This window comes from Ricinus communis, chromosome 1 (genome assembly GCF_019578655.1).
Source record: "Ricinus communis isolate WT05 ecotype wild-type chromosome 1, ASM1957865v1, whole genome shotgun sequence".
Taxonomy (NCBI): domain Eukaryota; kingdom Viridiplantae; phylum Streptophyta; class Magnoliopsida; order Malpighiales; family Euphorbiaceae; genus Ricinus; species Ricinus communis.
Genome location: NC_063256.1, coordinates 30,346,154 through 30,368,896, shown reverse-complemented (window position 1 = coordinate 30,368,896; position 22,743 = coordinate 30,346,154). Strand labels below are relative to the sequence as shown.

Sequence of the window (22,743 nt, the reverse complement as noted above, 5' to 3'; positions counted from 1 at the left end):
ACTTATTTTATAATTTATCTGTAGCAGTATAATTATAAAGCCGGATATATGATAAACTCTCCCTTCCGTCAGTAGCTGTCAAAAATGATCAACATACTGCATACGTATAGTGCTCTACATTGTCTACCCTGCACAAAAACAAAGATAATATAAAATAAATATTAAAATGATACATTGATCAAATATTTATTCAATTTTATTACCTTCTCAACCAGCATTAAGAATTTAAGACTAAATAACTCATCATGATTGGAGATATTCAAGAATTCCCAAATCCTTATAACATAGACCTTAAGTTGAATTTTCTTACTCATTCGATCAACTTCAGATAATAATGTGTACGATATCTTCGTAAAAATTATTTTGAAACACATAATAAATGTACAAATAATAACTGATAAAAAAATAACAGATTGATATATTAACAAATGGTAGATATATCATCAAAAATTTCACTATATATAAAACTCATGTACAATCATCAATAGATTTATTTATTTATTTATTTATTAGTATACGTAAATTTTTATGTGAAGTAATTTGAGATAACACAATATATAACTGTCCGTGATAAAAGAGTATGATTATGTAAGTATAGTCCAACTTGCTTCAACGTTTGTCCTTGACTTTTATTTATAGTTACATAGTAACATATTTTTATTGGAAATTATCGCCTCTTTAATGTGAAAGGAAATTTATTCTCGTTATACTCAAGAATAATTAGAGGTGTGTATACTTTTTCTCTAGAATGTGATCCGGTTATTATTACAACTTCAATAACTTTATTTCCTAAATTTGTCATTATTAATCTTATACCATTACACACACCAATGCTGTGGAAATCCAATAAAATTTAAAGAGTTTAAGAATTCTATTGGATAAAGAACTTATAATTCGTCAGTGTCGTTCGATGTCCTACAAATTGAATTGGAACTATATATCTTTTCTTTCATAAGTATTAAATCGATAATTTCTTTACTAACAATATCAAAAAATTTATTAGTAGGAATTATAATAGCTCTACATTTAATATATAAATAATTTGTATAATTTTCTATTATATTAGGATATGTTTCTTCAATTTTTTTTATTGAGTCGCTATAATTTTTTACTAATAAATGGTCATGTATTTTAATTAAATCACTTATTTCATCATTATTTATATTTTTCACTTTAGCCGTTGTCCTGTCCCCAACCAACAAAATCCATTTAGAAAATTTGTTCAATTCATTGATATCACCGCAAACTCTTGTAAGATACATGTTAATAGTTAATTTGTATAGTTTAGAAAAATTCTATAAAATAAGATTTTGTAATTGATGTATTTATAATATCTTCTTTGCTACCGTTAACAACAACAGGTAAAATTTGTCTAAAATCTCCTCCTAGTAAAAGAATCTTTCCATTAAATGAATGATTTATTTTTTCTTTTTCAAAATTACATGAAACATCTCTAAATAATCTATTTAATGCTTCGAAATAATATTAATGACTCATAGGAGTTTTGTCCCAAATTATTAATCAAGTTTCTTCTATTAATCTTGCTAATTGTATTCCCTTCTTAATTTTACATGTAGAAGATTCGGTTAAATTAATAGATATTTTAAATCTAGAATGGGTTGTTCTACCTCCGAATAAGAGCAATGCAGTAATACCAGACGAAGCGACAACCAAAACAATTTTTTCTTCATACTTTAGTCTAGATATAATTACTTCATATAAATATGTTTTACTAATTCCACTATAACCATACACAAAAAATTATCCTCCTTCGTTGCGTTCTACTACGGTAATAACATCATCATACACATTACGTTGTTCAATGTTTAAAGATTGAATTAAAGTATCATGTTTAAATTTTAAATCAATAATATTATTGTCTAAATCTTCAATTATTAAACAATTGCTCGTGTCGCCTATTAATGATTTATCAAGTAAAGATAAATTATGATCTAATAAAGAAAAAAAATTCTTATTAAAAAAATTTCAAATTCACACAAAACCCTATTTTTTAAGTAATAATAAAAAATAGATGTCGGTACTTGCAGAATAAAAACTATTATGTACAAATAGTTGTAATTTCTTCAAAACTTTTTAGGTCCTTTAATAATATTTAATAACATTCTTAAATAATAAAGCTCACTAGAGCTAGGATGTACATAAGCAATTCGACCAATACAATATCCTCTCTTACGCCTAGTCCAAATTTGTTCTTTAGTCTGTCATACCTATTTAGTAAGAAATGCAACATACGTAAGAGTTTGAGCATTTTCGTATATAACATTAGCATTCATGCATTCTGTAAACATAGTACATCCAAAATCCAAATTGCATGTAATATAACAAATTATTATTTGGCTGTAATAAAATTCTATTCATATGTTCTAAATGTATTGTTAGTTTCTCAATAGCTGGATTTCTATATTATATGAGGAACTCAAATATCCAAGTTGCCTCACACGGGGAAATATATGGACAATCTAAATATGTTTTAATCTCGTCAACAACAAGTTCATCATCATTTTCGGTTGAATTTTGGTCTTTTCTATAATTATGAATAATCGCACAAATTCTATATGTACCCTTATTAATATATTTAAATAAATATTTTACCATTGTAGACTTACAACAATATTCAACGCAAATGTGTGTTTCATATTTACATATTAAATCTCTATTATAAGGAACAACAAAATGGTTATCACTCTTCTCGTTATTCTTAATAGTAAAATTGCCATCATTGCTACGTCTATATATTCCAAATCCGTTATCATCAATAGTAGTTTCTTCTTTATAACTTTTAGAAAAAAATTTAGTACATTTGTTGTTTTTCATGCAAGGAGATGCGATATTCATCGGATCACATTCATGTATTATAAACTTAGAAACAATTTTGTGTGCTTTGTAATCAAGTTCTTTAGAAGGTAGCTTGGTAGAAATAATCAAATCAATATTAGAAGTCGTTACTGATTTACTTTCTTTATGTAACCATACTAAATAATGTATATGAGGTAAATCCCCCTTTTGAAATTCAATAGTATATAAGAAAGCAAGAACTTTACCAAAATATTTATGTTTTTTAATATCATTAATTTAATGACTAATCTTAACTTTAAAAATACGACAAATAATATCAGGTCTATCTTTAGGTCACTGACCAATTATATAATTTAACATTCTTCGAATTTTAGGTCACAACGGATTACATATAGTTATAAATAAATCTAGGTGCCTATAAAATTTATATATAACCATAGCATCGTGGTAATGTTCAATCATATAGCGCGGACTTCCAGTGTGGGTAGAAGGTAAAATTATAATTGATTTTTCTATATCACTAGAGTTATTAATGCTGCGTTTAACGACGTTCTTTATTTCTGAATATATCTCAGATCTTAATTCCTTTTGATTACGTATGATAAAATCTAATATCTCTTTTTCGACACATGTAAATACATCAACTATAAATTACTCGAATAACTGACCTCCTCTTATTAGAGTAGTCCCTTCATTAAAACGTTGTTGTAATCTATAAGCATAATATTCACACATAGTTATATATTTCTAGAAAAATGATGTCTCCGACCGATCAAAATATATTTAATATCAACTCTATAACCATCTTCGCCATAAGAAAACAACAAAGGGTACTGCATTGGCATAAGACGTTTACACTAATTCTTTTTAAACTACTAATTTATGTTTAACAGCCAAATTCCGCTCTTTATTAACTATTCCAAAATCACTAACTATCAGACCAACTATTTAAGATGAAGATGGAAGATTACACTGCAAATTATCATTTGTTCTTCTTCCAATCAATTTTAATTTTATAGACAGTAAATCAATATTCTTAAATCTAAATCTATCACGAACCATTCGAAAAGATTTAACAATTTTGTTATGCTGATATAACATTTGAATAAGTCCAGTGATAATTGTTTCATTTATAGATTCATGCATATCAGAATTTAGAAAAGGAAACATTCTATTTTATAATTTATTTTCTGTATCATATATATACAATTGAGCAAATTTCGGCCGATCTCCATCAATAGGCAACAACCAATCAATTAAATGATGATTTTATCCATATATTTTAAGTACATAAGGCCTTGATTTTTTATTTATTTCATTATCAACTTTGACAGTATTGGTTATCTAGCACTCATAAATCTGATTTTTGCAAGTAGTATCTTAATAAAATATAATAAAAAGTTAGAATTTAAACTTTACTTTGCGTATCTATAATTTTAAAATTAATAAAAATAGATCAAAATCTTTTTTACTAATGTTTAGATTATGAACCTCAGCTTTTAGAAGAAGAAGAATCGGTGGAAGGTTCAGTCCGTCTTCTTTTATTTTGACTCTTTGTCGTAGCAACAAAAGTATTATAATCTATTAAATTCATTAAAGACATTTAATATCTTAACTATTTCATATTTTTAGTTTCTTATAAAGTATAAATAGATAGATACATGAATTATCATGTAAATAAGCTACTAATACGTCGACTAAACTCGCATCATTCTCAAAATTAGAAGTCGAAATGTAATTACTATGAAACCGACCCCTTGAAGATTTATCGCAATATGTGTGTTCTCTTCGATTAAGAGAACAAAATAATCCATGAGCTTTAGGATATTTATAATAATTAAAATAAGTTATATCAAATTCAATTTTATACTTGAATTTTAACGTTCTAAATTAATTAGCACATCTATTAGATTTGAGCAATTTGTACTATCACTGGCATTTGAATTCATACTATAGATGCAACAAAGACAATTAAAGTATGTCATTTTAATAAAATACTCACATGTCGATCTGAAATAGATGGTTGAATCAAACTGCATTTTTTGAAAAAATAAATAATCAATTAGTTACTAACAAAAAAATCACAAAGTATAATATACATAAAGATTATATATAGAATGACAAATAAAAAATAATTAAATATAATACACAATATAATCAGATAATCAATAAAAAAGAAAATATTTGTGAAGAATTATACTGGTAGATTTTTTTATAAAGCACATCATATAAATATATATTATATGGTACTTTTTTACATAAAGTTATTTAGCATTACCATTTTATTGAAACTATGTTTAAGTTAAATACTGAATAATTATTATAGTAACTCAAGTTGCAAACATGCTGACTCTTATTTAAACATGTAGTAAAGACCCATTATAAATTAAGTAGTTATAAACTGTCCAATTCTTATTAGTGTCACGGTACATATAGGGTCAAGGCGAGTAATGTGAGACGATAGATTTAATAAGAAACATCAACTGCGCATTCTACTTCCTTACAACTTATTCATTTTTTAAACAATTGTTCATGTAGAACTTTAAATAGAAAGCAAAAAAAAAATACAATTCCAAAAAAGCTATCAATTTATTTTTCTAAGTGAAACTGTTTTCAATTTTAGTATAGCTTTTTTTTGAAAGGATACAAGTTTGCTATAGTTAATGGCTATCTTTCTTAAAAGCCATTTCCATTAATTCTACAAGCAATGGACAGTGTACAGGGCATGTAATAAAATTGTTTTTGATAAAATGCTTATGCAGAAACATAAGTCAGTGAACAGAAATTCTATTACATAACTTCAAGCTATCATTCGGAAAAAAAAAAGAATAACATAATTTACATTACAAACATATTATTCTTTAAACTGAACGTTAAATAAAAGTATTAAAAGACCTAGCCACCTAAGAGTTAAATATACATGTGGACCCAAAAAACTAAACCAATTAACAATCTGTAACAAAAATTGACCAGCACACCATATGTACATTAGTACACAGCTCCAATCTCCTACAGGCAGCTTAAAAAGGGGACTCAAACTGAGCACATTCAAATAAGGTAAGTGATTTTGGCAATAATAGCCTTCACCTTCTCAATCACCCTGCAAATCTTCTAATAATTTCTTCTGAGTTTTTCATATTCATATGTCAATCTGGTGTAAGCCTCTAAAAGGTTAACTAATTCCCTCTTTCAAATTATTCCCTACCCATCTTATCAAACAACATACTCCTAAAGTTGTAATCAATAATGTCCAGTGTATAAACAGAACTCAAATGGTCTAGTCAACAGAGTGCAACCCCACTCCTAGCATTATCAGGGCATTCATGACTTATTCCAACTTTATAGGAAACAAATTTGTTCCCTGCTATCATGATGAGAGTAGTACACATTGCAGGTAAACACATTATCAGCATTTCCTGCAATTCATATCTTGCAGAGGACAACTCCAACCTCTGAAGAATACAGTCAGAAATTATTTATAAAGGAACTTTGGTTATTGCACATATATAAAAACCAAAATCAAATCATAGTTCAAAACTAAACCTAGCTTAAAGCAGAGTTAAGAATGCATATCCAAAGCATATTTCGAGTACTCATAAAAAATGAGGATTGTCTACTAAAAAGTAAATGCCATTTACTAATCTTACAATCCAACCATCAAAAAAATTTAGAAACACTATTATAATCATCAAAATAACAAATGATTATATCAGTTAATTGGAATTCTAGTATACATCTCTTAATTCTTTGATTAGATAATATACAAACCAGTATATTAAAAAAAATCAAAAGCAAGCGTAGCTCACAGCAAGCACTCACATATTAGTATAAAATTCTTGGCAAGGTACATTTTAAAAATAATCTTGGACCCATATCTCTTTAGGGCTTTTATGAATATGGAGTAAGCAATGTGTTTAATACTTTTGTTTAAAAATGGTAATTGTTTGTCAGATAGAAAATAGAATATAGCAATTTTACAAACCAAAAAACAAAACAGATAATTAAACACACAGTGGCAGGCATGCAAACAGTAAATGTTTGCTTCAATAAATTGCAATTGTTTTCTAAACATAAAATATCACTTACTAATCTTACACGCCAAACATAAAAGAAAGTTAAAAACACTGTTGTAGGCATCAAAAGAACAATTGCATGTTTGAGTCAATTGCACTTATAGTGTACATCTTTATAACTCTTTTATTAAACAATGGATATAATAGTAAATAAAACAATCAAAAGTAGGCCTAGTTCAGAGCAAACACTTAATATGTGCATGTAAAATTTCTGCCAAAGTAGATTTTTAAAAAGTTGCCAAGGCATATTTCTTTAGGGCCTTCAATAAATCTGGAATAAGCAACATGTTTAAGACTCACGTTTAAAAATGGTATGTTTCTCACACAGAAAATAGAATTAGCAATTTCACAAACCAAATACAAAAAAATGTATTAAACACACCATGGCAAGCATGCAAACAGCAGATGTTTGCCTTAATCAATTGCAATGTACTGTTCATCTCATAATACTTTTATTAGATATTCAGATCTGAATATACATAAGAAGTAAGCAAATGTAGATTTTTTAAAATATTTAGAGGATTGATACCTCCTTTTAGAACATAAGAAGAATCAATAAATTGCAAGGCCTAGATTTTATTCCATTTTGAAAATGCATATATGATGCATATTCCTTTAAAGACTCATATATAAACCAGGAATTGTTTTCTACATAGAAAAGTACTAATTACTAATCTTACAAACCAACCATAAGAAAAAAGTTTAGGAATACTATTATGAGCATCAAAGCAATACATGTCTGTTTGAAATGTGCATCTCATACCTTTTTATTGGATAATACATAGAACAATATATTAAAAAGAAACCAAAACTAAGCCAGGGTCACAGCAACAGAAAACAGCAAGCACTTCATATGTGCAAGTATAAAATTTTTACCAAGGTAGATTTTAAAGAGATAACCAGAGCATATTTCTTAGGGCCCTTTATAAACTTGAAATAAGCAATATGTTTGAAGCACATGTTTTAAACTGATAACATTTTTCATACAGAAAATAGTATTTGGGAATTTTACAAACCAAACACAAAATAAATCATTAAATACACCATAGTAAGCATGAAACAGTAAATGCTTGGCTGGTTTGAGTGCAGCTGAACTGTTCATTTCATAGCACTTTTATTAGATAGTATAGATTCATAAAGACATATAGAAAAGTAAGTAAATATAGATTGTAAAAATAGTTATAGGCTTTGACACCTCCTTACAAAAGGTAAGAAGGATCAATAACCTGCAAGGCCCCTTTTTAAAAAAAAAATAAAAGTATTTTTATATTTTTAGGTTTTGCATTAACATTAAAACTAAAATGTATATGTATTGTATTATATATGTTTACATGTCCAATTACTTCTATTTTTGTGCAGAGTTATCTTGTTTTATGCCAGAATTACTTGTGTTTTGGTTCCTTTCATGTTTCAGGTGATCATTGATGGACATTATCAGTATTTGAGGGCGATACGTGTGAATACGGACCAGAATCCATCAAAATTGAATAAAGGCTAGCATTTCAAGGTTGAGCACGGCCTGGACTCTCGCCGTGCTAAACCATCGACCTTTGACTCTCAAATGTGGCCTTTCGGCACGGTTTCCGAGGTCACCATGGTCTTCATCACGGTCCGTGATGGCTCAGCACTGGCGAGGGCACGGTCAGGGACCAGAGGATGAATTTCGGGACTCGGAGGTCCAGCACGGCCTGGACTCCGCCCGTGTTGACCAACACGGGCTTGACCACAGCCGTGCTGAGACATTTATATAGGCAAATTCGATTTTTTTTGTGGGGGTTCGGTTTTCTGACTTTAGATCTCATATACGCATGCAAGCCACCTCTTTTCAGACTTTGATATTCGAATTTAGGAGACCATTTCGCATATTAAAGGATGGATTTCAGTGGTTCAAGCATCACATTGAAGATCAAGAGTGGATTTTGAGACATTTAAGAGGCAATTCGAGGTTCATTATTCAGATTTGGGGATTTAGGACTGTTCATCTGAGTTGAAGAAGAAGGGTGTACATGTTTCCAATTTTGTCTTCTACATTTGTTCTTTATTTTGTGTTATTCGTTAGCATGAGTAGTTAGAGCTGTTGAACCTATTGAGGTTCCTTTAGCTGTTGGATTGCACTTAGTGTTTATGAGATTTTGATTATCAATGCTTGTATTCTTCTTGCTTTTAAGATATTGCATTATTTATAAGACGTTATGAATTGTGTTGTTCAGATTGCTTTTTGTAATTGAGAAATTCATTTAGTAGTTGGAAATTTGAATAGCAAGAACTAGTTAATGATCATTTAGAGATAAGGGTAATTAACTAGCCAGATTAAGAATTAACAACTCTTAATAGTAGTGGATTAATCTTAAGGCTTACCTAAAATCAATCATTAGGAAAGATTCTGTCGTTTAGGTTCTTAGGTTTAGGAATTCGGTGTTCTCGAGAGGGAACTCGAATTCAATTTAGAATCCGCTTATGGGTAATCACAATTGGTAATCAATCTAATTTCTACCTTCACTAAAATCCAACTAGCTTAGGTCCCCCTTGGGTTTGCTTTCTCTCCTTGATTGTTTCGCTAAACCTTTGCAGATTGCTTGACATTTAGCTAATCATTTAGCTTGCATCTAGTCATAGATTAGTAACTTTATCACTATTATTTAAGGTTAGATAACATAAGACATTGGAGTAGTTCTAGGCTCACCCTTTCCTAAGAATACGACCTTGATACTCGCCATTAGTGCTAGTCTGCATCGATAGGTTCACTGCCTTAGATTGTAGCTGCATAAATAGCCCATCAAGTTTTTGGTGCTGTTGCTGGCGAAAATTTATGTAAACTAGAGTGAATTTGTGTTTGTGTTACTCTAGCCATTTTTATTTTCTGTCTTTTGATTTTGATTTTGATTCTTTATTCTTTTATTCATTTCCGTGTTCTTTGGTTACTGCCTCTTAATTTCAGGTAGTTTATGACTAGGAGCTCTAATCCTACCACTTGCTGAACCAGAGCGATCCTCCGTCTATTGAGGAAGCGTATGCAAGAAGAAGAGGAAACGTGGATAGAGATTGAAGCCCCTGCAAATAGACCAGTAGAGATGGGAGACAACAACAACAATCAGGCTGCGGATGAAAATAGGACAATGCATGAGTTTGCTAGACCCTCTCTTGCAGGGACACAGACGAGTATAGTGCGATCACCTGTGGTAGCCAACAACTTTGAGATAAAGCTAAACGTGATACAAATGGTCCAGAATAGTGTGCAATTTGGGAGACTGCCAAGCGATGAGCCAAACGCTCACATAGCCAACTTCTTAGAGATTTGTGATACCTTCAAAATAAATCGAATGACTGATGATGCCATTCGATTGACGCTGTTTTCTTTTTCTTTGAGGGATAAAGCGAAGAGATGGTTAAAGTCACTCCCAACCAACACTATTATGACATGGAGTTTTTTGGCTGAAATTTTTTTACTTTCCTCCAAAAAAAACTTGATAGTGGTAAATCCTAAAGCAAGACTACGACCTAAGGCAGTGTACCTATCGGTGGAGTATAGCTAATGGCGACTACCAAATGTCATATTCCCCAAAGAATGTGTGAACCTAAACCTACTCAATCTTCTCTGTTATCTAATCTTAAAAATGGCGTTGAATGCTAAATACAAAATGAACTAAAGCTACTCTAATTGTTATCTAACTACGGCTACTAGGGAAGGATGAATTCAAGTTAAGGAATAACCCCTTGGAAATTCTTGTCTATAGGGAATGGAAACTAAAGATGGAATTGATTGATTGAATTTGATTTCCGTGGGAAAATCTCTACGCAATTAACGCCTTTCTCAAGGACACTAACATCTTAACTTAGATTAATTAGGTTGAAATCTCTTCCTAACTCTAATTATCCAAATTAGCATTATGTACCATTTAACACTATTGAGAGTTGTTAATTCTCAATCCGGTAGAACGAACACCCTATCTCTAGGCGAATTCAATTCTAGGTTGCAAAAGACAATCCAAACCTAAACGTCTTTCTCAAGAACATTCAAATTCCAAAAATCATTCAACAAGATATGAAGAACAAATCAATAAGCACTTCCATTGCAAACCAATATTGAAAATCAATACATTCAATTCAAAAGTTAAGTACAAAAATCCCTAGATAAAGAGCCCCCAATGGGTTAACAAGTTTAGCTAATCATGTTCATTATCAAAACCTACAAGAATTCAATTACAACAATGAGTAAAGGTAGAGAAACCCGAATACACCCTTGGATGAGAGTAAACAGCTCCAATTCCTCTTGCCTAATCTTGAATCGATTCTTGTTCCTCTTGCTCGAACTGAAACCAATCAACGAACCTCGCCCAATCTTCAATCTTCAAAGAGAATCCAATTGAAACCTTGGTTCAATTCTCCTTTTTCCTTAGTTCCAGTTCAGAAAACCCTTAGAGAGAGAAAGAATAGAGTTTGGGACGTCCTCCCTCTTGTCTCGCGTTTCCTTCTTTTCTTTCTTTTAATTAATTCGTCCAGCTGCCGCAAACATCGCCCGTTTTAGTGCCCGTGTTGGGAACACGGCTTGCTCTTCAAAACGTGTTGGGAACACGGCCAATGTTAAAACCAACACGGCCGTGTTCAGCTACCTCATGCGCAAACTTGACTTGTTTCGGCAACTTTACATCCAATTCTGCTCCAATTCTTTCCTTTATCACTCTTTGACTTCTTTTAGACCTAATGCACACAAACAGACGCATAGGGTGAGTGTTGGGACCAATTCACATCCAAATGTACATAAAATCAGCCTTAAAAACCCTATTTAGATGTGTATATTCTACGCACATCAAATCACCCCACACTTAGTTCATTGCTTGTCCTCAAGCAATCAAAAGTAAAATAAGGAAAATAAACCACTAAGGAACAATACTTAAACTGATAAACAAGCTAGAGAGCCCCTGCACGTATCCTTAACAAGCATAAGTCAAGCAAAAAGAAACGAAGCAATCAATTCAAGTATCACAACCAAGATGCTAATGATTCACAAGATACTATCTCAACAAAATTATTCAGAACCAACTCCTTACAAGATTCACTCTAAATCACTCAAAGTGTTTAAAGGGTAGTGTTTAATTGCTCAATGCATCAAATACTGCCTTACTTACTATATGCTTACTCTTAAATCCTACTCCTACCACTTATGGAGAGTCAACAACCATGTCAAGATGTCTTTATGAGGGTTGTAATGCGGATTAGGTAGGGGTAGGTAGATTTGGTAAGAGTTGAACCTATGGTGTTCTGCAATGAGATAAATGACCTGCACACAAGCCACAATAATCACAAGGGATAAATAATGAACAATAGTCCAAGGTGGGAAATAGAATCAAGTCAAAATATAAACTCCCAAAAGCAATTAAATAATTAGCTCACTTACTTTCTTTCTTTTCATCACCCTTCCCTCTTATTCTTCTTATTATTATTTTTTTTTCTTTTTTTCTTTTTCTCTTTTATGTATAAGGGAAGAAACATTCACATAATAGAGTGAATTTCTTTTAGATTGATGGAAGCTACTACAAGTTTCCAACGCTATTCCCAAAACAAAAATTTCCAATAAAAATAACTCATATGCAAAATCATAACCTAAAGCAGAATAAAACTAAGTGGTAATGAAATATGATAGAAATGATGAAAGAAGGGGTTTATCTACTGAATCAATAAACGAATGAAGGCTTGGCTAGAATGAAAAACCTAAGTGCCTCTATCATACCAAAGTGTTAAACTCTCATTGTGGCCCTCATAAGCATTACCGAGCAAGTTCTAAAAGTAAAGACAGTAATTGGCACTCTCAACAAGAAATAAATAAAAGCATATAAAGTGTATGCTTACAATTGAGGCTCAATTTCTCATAAGTGTGCTTTTTGTGTAGGTTCCAAACAAAAATCATCAAAACAGAATTAAATAAACCAAAGCAACTTAGTGCAAAACTCAAACTAATTAACTTACATTCTTTCGCAAGACTCAACACTATCGGTTTTACCCGATCACATGGACATAAACATGATTTCAAAAGCAAGTCAACAGTAAGAGCATTGAAACAAAGTGAAAAATTTTAAAATTTTACAAAAAATTGCATAAAGAATAAACAAATAACTGAGATGGGATAAATGAAATGCGATATAAACACTAGAAAAGGATCCAAATTTTATATACAAGAACAATAAAAACAAAATAAAAAACACACAAGATAAATAAAGCTAAACGATAAATAAAATACAAGAAAACAAGTGAATATAAATATCACCCAGCCCACACTTGAAAGACACACTGTCCCCAGTATACAAAATACAATATAAGAAATGAAAAAGGAGAAAGAACTAATACTGCCCTGACTATGGCTCCGGAGGGAAAAAAGGTGCATCATCAGGGATATCAGGGCGCTGGCTAGTCTGTGGTGGAGAAGTGGCTGCTCGCTGAGGGTTGGAAGTAGTGTCACCTGCAGGAGCTGTTGGGTTAGCAGGAACAACATCGGTAGGAGGCTCTTCAGGCTGCTCTGGTGAAGGATGCTTAATCAGAGAAGAAGGGTCAGCTGAATCATCCGCTAGAGGGATGTCAAAATGGCTCTGTATTGGAACCCAGCTCCGCGGACTGGCAAGGGCATAATCTGTAGCAAAAATATCATAAAAAATATCAGTGGCCATAGAGGCCTCTAACCTACCTCCCTGCTCAATCAGGGCCTGAAGCATAGCCCTCTGCCTCTCAAACTGAGCCATCATCTGGCTTTGAAACTCAACCTAATGCTGTAAAAGGTCTTGCTGAAAAGCCTCTACTCGAATGAAGTGATGTTGCTGCTCCTCTGCCAACCTCTGCACTCTAAGCTGCAGCTCTCTAAACTCAATAGAAGAGACTCCTAAAACAGCTGAAGAAGACCCAGAAGGGGCTGAAGTAGACGGTCTGGAGGAAGACTCTGGAATATCAGAAGAAGGAGGTGGAACATCCTGTGTACCAAGGGCTCGTGGGGCAGGTCGCTCCTCTCTGCGTGCTGCCAAGAGAGCACTCTTCAGTCTATACTCTGGTCCTAGCGGACCTTGCCTACGAGTCACCATCCCCATACTAACCAACTGGGGAAGACCTAAAGTCTCCATCACCCCCAGCTTTGTCAAATGTAGTACTACCTCCTCCAAAACCCCTAAGCTCCTAGCCAGCCGAGTAATGTAAGTCCCAAAACAGAAAAATACCTTCTTTGAGTTGTTGCAGAAGGCACTGATCTGTCTGGCCAATAAGTATCCCATGTCGACTGACGGACGTTGATGCATGCTGTAAAGCATAAACAGGTCCGGCTAGGTCACTACACCACCGCTGTCTCCCCTGCCAGTGATGGTCCTAGTCAGCAATGCATGCAAGTACCGCAGTCCCTCAGGCAAGTTAGACGCCTTGGACTGGCTGGCACTGTACCCCTCAGCATCATCAGAAATCTCAGCCCACATCTATAGATATGACACACCAGGCGTGTGTATACAGCCACTATATACCTCCCCAGCTACATCCTCCTCAGTCTACAAACCTAAGTGTACCCCAAACTGCTATACACTCATCGTGAAAGTCCACTCTGCTAGTCTAAAACTAATAGCATTCGGCTGTTGAAAGTCTCACAACTGGCTCTGCAAAAAGAAAGTGCTAGCAAACTCCACAGTCAACTCCCTATATGTCGGCTCAACTATCTCAAAGAAACACTGAAATGGGGGCGTCTCAAGGTATCGGCGGACTGCAGCTGCAAGTCCGACGGTCTCTAGTGCTGGCCAGTCTATCCTACGCTTCTTTCCCAAATCTTTGTGCCTCATCGACTAATATCTCTACTCGAAGGTGGGCTGCCCGTGGAAAAGTAGGAATTTATGGCACTGCGGTGGTCTAACTGGGCCTGAACTAGTCGATGCAGCGCCTGAGGATCGAGAGGAAGAGGAACCATCGGTCCGCCTCCTCTTTAAACTCTTGATCCTCGTCTAGTGGACATGGTACCAGTTTGATGAAAACGCCCGAGTTGAGGCAACACGAGGCCATGTTGCCAAGATTGTTTGGCATAAATGTTCGTGTTACCTTCTATGCACGTGTCCATCTTTAATTTAATTTTCCACAAATTGAACACGGTCCATGTTGAAACAACACGGGGGCATGTTGCCAACACGGTCCAGAATAACTGGCCGTGTTACCTTCTGTGAACGTGTCCCCTTAAAATTTATTTTTCTATAAATAGAACACGATCCATGTTGATTAACACGGTCAGCATAACTGGCCGTGTTGGTAACACGGCCTTGGACACGCCGGTGTTGAGCTCCAGAAACTGCAAACTTGAGATTTTCAGCACTTTCTCAATCTTTCTCACCTGTACAACAGATAAGTCCTCAACTCATACACTCAACATACATAAAAATTAACAAAAACAAACTGTAAAACCTAATCAAACTAAGTTCACACATAATTCAAACCAAAATCAATACCAAAAATGGAAAAACTAAAGAATTAAAACAAAATTAAAAGAAACAAGCTTCTTTAAAGTCATAAGTTGGACTTCAATCCTTTTCGAATCAGAAATGGAGCGCCAAATTCACACGCTCCTCCACATCCAGCGACCCTCCAGGATAATGCTTCAACCTCTGCCCATTAACCTTGAAATTTCCCTTTTCCGGATGATGCAATTCAACCGCACCATAAGGGAAGACTTGCTTCACTGTAAATGGCCCCGACCAGCAACTCTTCAGCTTTCCTAGAAATAAATGGAGACGAGAGTTAAATAACAACACACTATCTTCTATGTTAAACTCCTTCAAACCTTTCAATCGCTTGTCATGCCACTGTTTGGTCTTCGCCTTATAGATTGTCAAATTTTCATAAGCTTGTTGACGCCACTCCTCTAGTTCATTTAGTTGCCACTGCCTCTATCTACCTGCGCTATCTAAATTAAAGTTACAAGATTTAAGTGCCCATAACACTTTATGTTCTAGCTCAATAGGTAAATGGCAACCTTTCCCATACACAAGCCTAAAAGGAGTGAACCCTGTAGAAGTCCTATAGGCAGTTCTAAATGCCCATAAAGCATCATCTAGCTTTATAGCCCAATCTTTCCTACTGGCTCCTATAGTCTTCTCTAAAATGCGCTTAAGCCCCCTATTAGTAACCTCTACTTGCCCACTCATTTATGGATGATAAGCCGTGGAGAATCATTGAGATACTCCATATCTTGTAAGCACTTTCTCAAGTTGAGAATTATAGAAATGGGTTCTCCTATCACTAATTAACACTCGAGGTGTTCCAAACCTAGAGAATAGTTTCTTAACGAACCGCACAACTACCCTAGCATCATTAGTAGGCAAGGCTTGTTCCTCAGGCCATTTAGAAAAATATTCAACAACAACCAATATATACTTGCATCCATATGAAGAAGGAAAAGAACCCACAAAGTCAATGCCCCAAACATAAAAAATCTCCAACACTTATATACTATGTTGGGGCATTTCATCTCGGTCAGAAATGTTACCTGACCGTTGGCATGCATCACAAACTTGGACATATGCTCGTGCATCCTAAAAGATAGTCGGCCAATAAAAACCAGCATCTAAAACCTTCCTGGCCATATGGTTTGCGGCTTGGTGTCCACCAACTGGTCCCTCATGATAATGCTTGAGAATTTGAATGACCTCCTCCCTATATACACACCTCCTGATAATTTGATATGCATAAATCCTAAACAAAAAGGGGTCGTCCCAAATGTAGTACTTTAAGTCAGCAAAGAATTTCTTCTTTTGCTAGCTCGTCATACCCTTTGGGAGTACCTTTGCAGCCAAATAATTAACATAATCAGAAAACCAAGGAATAGCATTAGTTACTTGCATTGAGCATAAGTGCTCATCCGGAAAGAAGTCATCGATCGCTTGCTCATTAAGCTCCTCCAAGTGCGGGTTCTCCAATCGAGAAAGATGGTCTGCTGCAAGATTTTCAGCTCCTCGTTTGTCCTTAATTTCCAAGTCAAATTCCTACAATAAAAGAACCCAACGAATCAATCTAGGCTTAGAATCATGCTTTGAGAATAAATACCTTAAAGTAGAATGATCCGTGTAAACGATTGTCTTTGACAGCACAAGGTAAGAACGTAATTTATCAAAGGCGAACACGACAGCTAGAAGCTCCTTCTCTGTGGTGGTATAGTGTTCTTGGGCATCCGTAAGCGTCTTGCTAGTGTAGTAAATAGGTTGGAACTTCTTCTCCCTGCACTGGCCTAAAATAACTCCAACCACAAAATCACTAGCATCGCACATAAGCTCAAAGGGCAGCTCCCAATCAGGAGAAACCATGATGGGAGCCGTGGTTAGTTTTTCCTTTAATAACTCAAAAGTTGCTAAACAATCATCATCAAATACAAAAGGCATATATTTTACTAGCAATTGAGTTAAAGGCATAGCAATCTTAGAAAAGTCCTTAATGAACCTTCTATAAAACCCTGCATGCCCTAAGAAACTTCTAACAGCCCTAACCGAAGTAGGGGGAGGTAGCTTACTTATAACTTCCACTTTAGCTCTATCTACTACCATCCCTGCATGTGACACTTTATGTCCTAACACTATACCCTCTTGGACCATAAAATGACATTTTTCCCAATTCAACACAAGGTTAGCTTCAACACACCTAGCTAACATCCTTTCTAAATTATGCAAACAATGGGAAAAAGAGTTACCGAATACAGAGAAGTCATCCATGAAGACCTCCATCGACTCCTCTATCATGTCATGAAAAATGGCCATCATACACAGCTGAAAGGTCACAGGCGCATTACATAAGCCAAACGACATCCTCCTATAGGCAAAAGTACCATAAGGACAAGTGAATGTCGTCTTGTCTTGGTCTTCTGGTGCTATGGGAATCTGAAAGTAACCAGAAAAATCGTCAAGGAAATAATAATACATATGGCCTGAAAGCCTCTCGAGCATTTGATCAATAAAAGGAAGGGGAAAGTGGTCCTTTCGGGTTGCATCATTCAAGCGTCAGTAGTCTATGCAAACCCGAAAGCCCGTTACCGTTCATGTAGGAATCAGCTCCTCCTTTTCATTTTTCACCATAGTCATGCCCCCTTTCTTGGGAACCACCTGCATTGGACTCACCCAAGAACTATTAGAAATAGGATAAATTAAACCTGCATCAAGAAGTTTAATTACCTCCTTTTTAACCACCTCTTTCATATGAGGGTTCAACTGCCTTTGTGGCTGCACCACTGGTTTGAACTCAACCTCCATCAAAATCTTATGAAGGCAGTAACTCAGGTTTATCCCTGGTATGTCAGCTGTCTTATACGCAAATGCCTTTGCATACCTTCTTAAAATACACAGCACCATCTCCCTCTCCTCAGGTGTGAGATGAGCGGAAATAATGATCGGTAAGCGCTTTGCTTCATCTAAGTAGGCATACATTAAGTGCGCTGGCAATTCTTTCAACTCAAGAACGGGCGGCTCCTCCAAAGAAGGCTTCAGCTTCTTTACTCCTGACCTGTCAAGATCAATAAAACCATTAATCTTTTCATCATTAAAATCAACAGCTAATAAGTGCTCTAGCTGCTCCAATACTTGTTCATTGGATAAAATTATCCTCATTTTCTTGCATTGCCACTTGGAAAGGATCATCAATCAACATTTCCTGCAATTAAGACTCCACAATATCATCAATAACATCAATCAAACACACAGTACCATCGTGCTCATATGGGTGTCTCAGGGATTTAGTTAAATCAAACGTAATGCTCTCATCATCTACCCTAAGTTCCAGCTTTCCGCTACTAACATCTATCAAAGCTCTAGATGTAGCTAAAAATAGTCTACCTAGGATCAATGGAACATCACTTTCACCATCCATGTCCATGATAACAAAATCCACAGGAAATATAAATTTGTCAACTTTAACTAGCACATCCTCTATAATCCCTTTCGGGTACTTAATAGTTCTATCTGCTAGTTGTATACTCATCCTAGTAGGAGTTAGCTTAGAAGTGCTTAGTACTAACTCCTCAAACAATGAGCTAGGCATCAAATTGATGCTAGCTCCCAAATCAGCTAATGCCAACAATTTCAATTTATCCTCAATCAAACAAGGTATAGTAAAACTCCCTAGGTCACGTCGTTTGATTGGAATCTTGCTCTGAAACACTGCTGAGCATTCTGCATTCAAGGTCACCAATCCCAAATCCTCTAACTTCCTCTTGGTGCTTAGAATCTCTTTTAAAAACTTCGCATACTTTGGCATCTGCGAAATAGCTTCAACAAAAGGCAAGTTAATCCGCAATTGTTTAAAAAGATATAAAAACTTACCGAATTGCTGATCAACTTTATCCTGTTGAAGTTTTGCAGGATATGGAATAGGAGGTTGGTATGGCCTCAAGGGGATCTTCTTCGAATCCTCATTCTCTTCAACTGCTTCCTTTCCTTTCTCCTCAGGCTTGTCTTCCTTTTTCGACTCATCCACCTGCACATCAGAATCATCATTAGTAAAGGCATAGATGGACTAGGAAGTTCCTTACCTGATCTTAAAGTAATTGCTTTGGCATGCTCTCTTGGATTAGACTGTGTGTTACTTGGAAGCGTGCCTGGCTGCCTCTCAGCCATCATCCTAGACAACTGCCCAATTTGATTTTCCAAGTTTTGAATTGAAGCTTGTTGTTTCCGAATGGCAGTGTCCGCTTGTTGAAATCTGTTCTCTAAAGTTGCAATGAACTTCGTCATCAACTCTTCCAAGCTAGGCTTCTTCTCTTGACTACCTCCTAGTTGATGGGGAACATAATGCATAGGTTACTGTTGATGCAACCTCTGATATCCTAGTGGACCTTGGTTATTTGGAATTTCTCCATCCAAAATTAGAATGATTCCTCCACCCTTGGTTGTATGTACTACTGTAGGGATCATTTTGCTGCCTACCTACATAATCAACATGCTCAATGTTAGAAACATTAGTAGGCATAGAAGATGTAAACATACCTCCCACATTACAATTGGTGCTGTAATGCGGTCCACCATAGAATTCACATCCGGGCTGAGCTGCTTGGACTGGCCTCTAAAGTTGTTCTATCTTTTTAGAAAGTAGCTCTACTTGTGCCGCCAAGGCTGCTGTAGGATCTGCCTCAGCCCGATATACAGCAGGCTTTGGACCTCTAGCCCATGTAGTTTGCCATTAATAAGTGTTGGTGGCCATCTCTTCTATCAAATCCTGGGCTTGCTCAGGTATTTTTCTATTGATAGCTCCCCCTGCAGCTACATCTACGATTTGTCTAGTGGCCGTATTCATGCCACTATAGAATGTCTGCACTTACATCCAGAGAGGAAGACCATGGTGTGGACAACACCTTAACAAGTCCTTGAAGCGCTCCCAAGCTTCGTACATCGATTCTCCTTCACCCTGCATAAAAGAAGATATATTATTTCGCATTTGAGCAGTCTTAGCAGGAGGAAAATACTTATTCAAAAAATTTTCAGCCAAAGAAGTCTAGGTAGTGATCGTGTTCGGTGGCAAGGACTACAGCCATCTTTTCGCTTTATCCCTCAAAGAAAAAGGAAACAGTCTCAATCGTATGGCATCATCGGATGTTCCATTAATCTTAAAGGTATCATATATCTTCAAGAAGTTGGCGATATGCTCATTCGGATCTTTGCTCGCCAATCCTCCAAATTGCACTATATTCTGGATCATCTGGATCACATTCGGCTTTATTTCAAAATTATTGGCCACCACGGCAGGCCTCACTATCCCAGTTTGCGTCCCTGCTAGAGAGGGCCTAGCAAACTCGTACATGGTCCTATCACCATCACCTCCATTTGCATTGTAATTCTCCATCTCACTAGTTCCAAGAACATGAATCTCTGTTCCAATCTCCTCTTCTACTGTCTGCAAACGCCTCCTTAGCAATCTAAGAGAGCGCTCGGGTTCAGGTAAAGGCTCTATAAGATCAGGATTAGAGCTCCTAGTCATAAACTACCTGAGCACAAAAAAGAACAACAACACCAATAAAGAAAATAAAAACAAAAACTATACACAAAAAACAAACTATAAACAAAAGAGAAATAGCTAAACTAAAAAATATCAAAATTTCAATTTGGTTCACAGAAAACCATTCCCCGGCAACGGCGCTAGAAAACTTGATAGCGGTAAATCCTAAAGCAAGGCTACGACCTAAGGCAGTGTACCTATCGGTGGAGTATAGCTAATGATGAGTACCAAGTGTCGTATTCCCCAAAGAACGTGTGAACCTAAACCTACTCAATCTTCTCTGTTATCTAATCTTAAAAATGGCGTTGAATGCTAAATACGAAATGAACTAAAGCTACTATAATTGTTATCTAACTACGGCTACTAGGGAAGGATTAATTCAAGTTAAGGAATAACCCCTTGGGAATTCTTGTCTTTAGGGAATGGAAACTAAAGATGGAATTGATTGATTGAATTCAATTTCCGTGGGAAAATCTCTACGCAATTAACGCCTTTCTCAAGGACACTAACATCTTAACTTAGATTAATTAGGTTGAAATCTCTTCCTAACTCTAATTATCCAAATTAGCATTATGTACCATTTAGCACTATTGAGAGTTGTTAATTCTCAATCCGGTAGAACGAACACCCTATCTCTAGGCGAATTCAATTCTAGGTTGCAAAAGACAATCCAAACCTAAACGTCTTTCTCAAGAACATTCAAATTCCAAAAATCATTCAACAAGATATGAAGAACAAATCAATAAGCACTTCCATTGCAAACCAATATTGAAAATCAATACATTCAATTCAAAAGTTAAGTACAAAAATTCCTAAATAAAGAGCCCCCAATGGGTTAACAAGTTTAGCTAATCATGTTCATTATCAAAACTCATAAGAATTCAATTACAACAATGCGTAAAGGTAGAGAAAACCGAATACACCCTTGGATGAGAGTAAACAGCTCCAATTCCTCTTGCCCAATCTTGAATCGATTCTTGTTCCTCTTGCTCGAATTGAAACCAATCAACGAACCCCGCCCAATCTTCAATATTCAAAGAGAATCCAATTGAAACCTTGGTCTAAGTCTCCTTTTTCCTTAGTTCCAGTTCAGAAAACCCTTAGAGAGAGAAAGAATAGAGTTTGGGACGTCCTCCCTCTTGTCTCGCGTTTCCCTCTTTTCTTTCTTTTAATTAATTCATCCAGCTGCCGCAAACATGGCCCATTTTAGTGCTCGTGTTGGGAACACGGCTTGCTCTTCAGAATGTGTTGGGAACACGGCTAGTGTTAAAACCAACACGGCTGTGTTCAGCTTCCTCATGCGCAAACTTGACTTGTTTCGGCAACTTTTATGTCTAATTCTGCTCCAATTCTTTCCTTTATCACTATTTGACTTCTTTTGGACCTAATGCACACAAACAGACGCATAGGGTGAGTGTTGGGACCAATTCACATCCAAATGTACATAAAATCAGCCTTAAAAACCCCATTTAGATGTGTGCATTCTACGCACATCACCTCATGCTAAAACTGCTAAATTGAGAAATGACATATCTTCTTTTGTGCAGTTCGATGACGAGAGTATGTATGATGGCTGGGAGAGGTACAAGGACTTACTTCGATGTTGCCCGCATAATGGATTACTAGTATGGATGCAGGTTCAGACTTTCTATAGCGGTTTGAACCTCGGTACTAGGCAGATGGTAGATGCTACAGCAGGTGGGGCCCTGAACAGTAAGATGGCGGAGCAAGCGCAAAATTTGATAGAGGAGATGGCTATGAACAACTACCAGAGGCAATCTTCTAGGAGTCGGCCAGTCAAGCAGGGAGTGGTTAACCAGCTAGATCCCATAACAGCCTTGGCAGCTCAGGTGGAGCTTCTGACCAAGAAAATAGACCA

General features: G+C 35.5%; 1 protein-coding gene and 2 non-coding genes across 3 annotated transcripts; 1 reads left to right on the top strand and 2 right to left on the bottom strand.

The window, feature by feature from the left end:
* Positions 1 to 18,533: 18,533 nt before the first annotated feature.
* Positions 18,534 to 19,669, bottom strand: LOC125369945. Its single transcript, XM_048373448.1, has 3 exons — positions 19,424 to 19,669; positions 19,196 to 19,349; positions 18,534 to 19,045 (listed from the first exon to the last, which is right to left on the bottom strand). The coding sequence occupies exons 1-3, from the start codon at positions 19,667 to 19,669 to the stop codon at positions 18,534 to 18,536; spliced, it is 912 nt and encodes a 303-aa protein (XP_048229405.1).
* A 533-nt stretch (positions 19,670 to 20,202) lies between these two features.
* On the top strand, positions 20,203 to 20,308 carry LOC112534835. Its single transcript, XR_003079086.2, has one exon. It is a non-coding gene; the product is annotated as a small nucleolar RNA R71 (small nucleolar RNA).
* Positions 20,309 to 22,378: 2,070 nt separating this feature from the next.
* LOC112534833 lies at positions 22,379 to 22,485 on the bottom strand. Its single transcript, XR_003079084.1, has one exon. It is a non-coding gene; the product is annotated as a small nucleolar RNA R71 (small nucleolar RNA).
* Between the last annotated feature and the right edge of the window lie 258 nt (positions 22,486 to 22,743).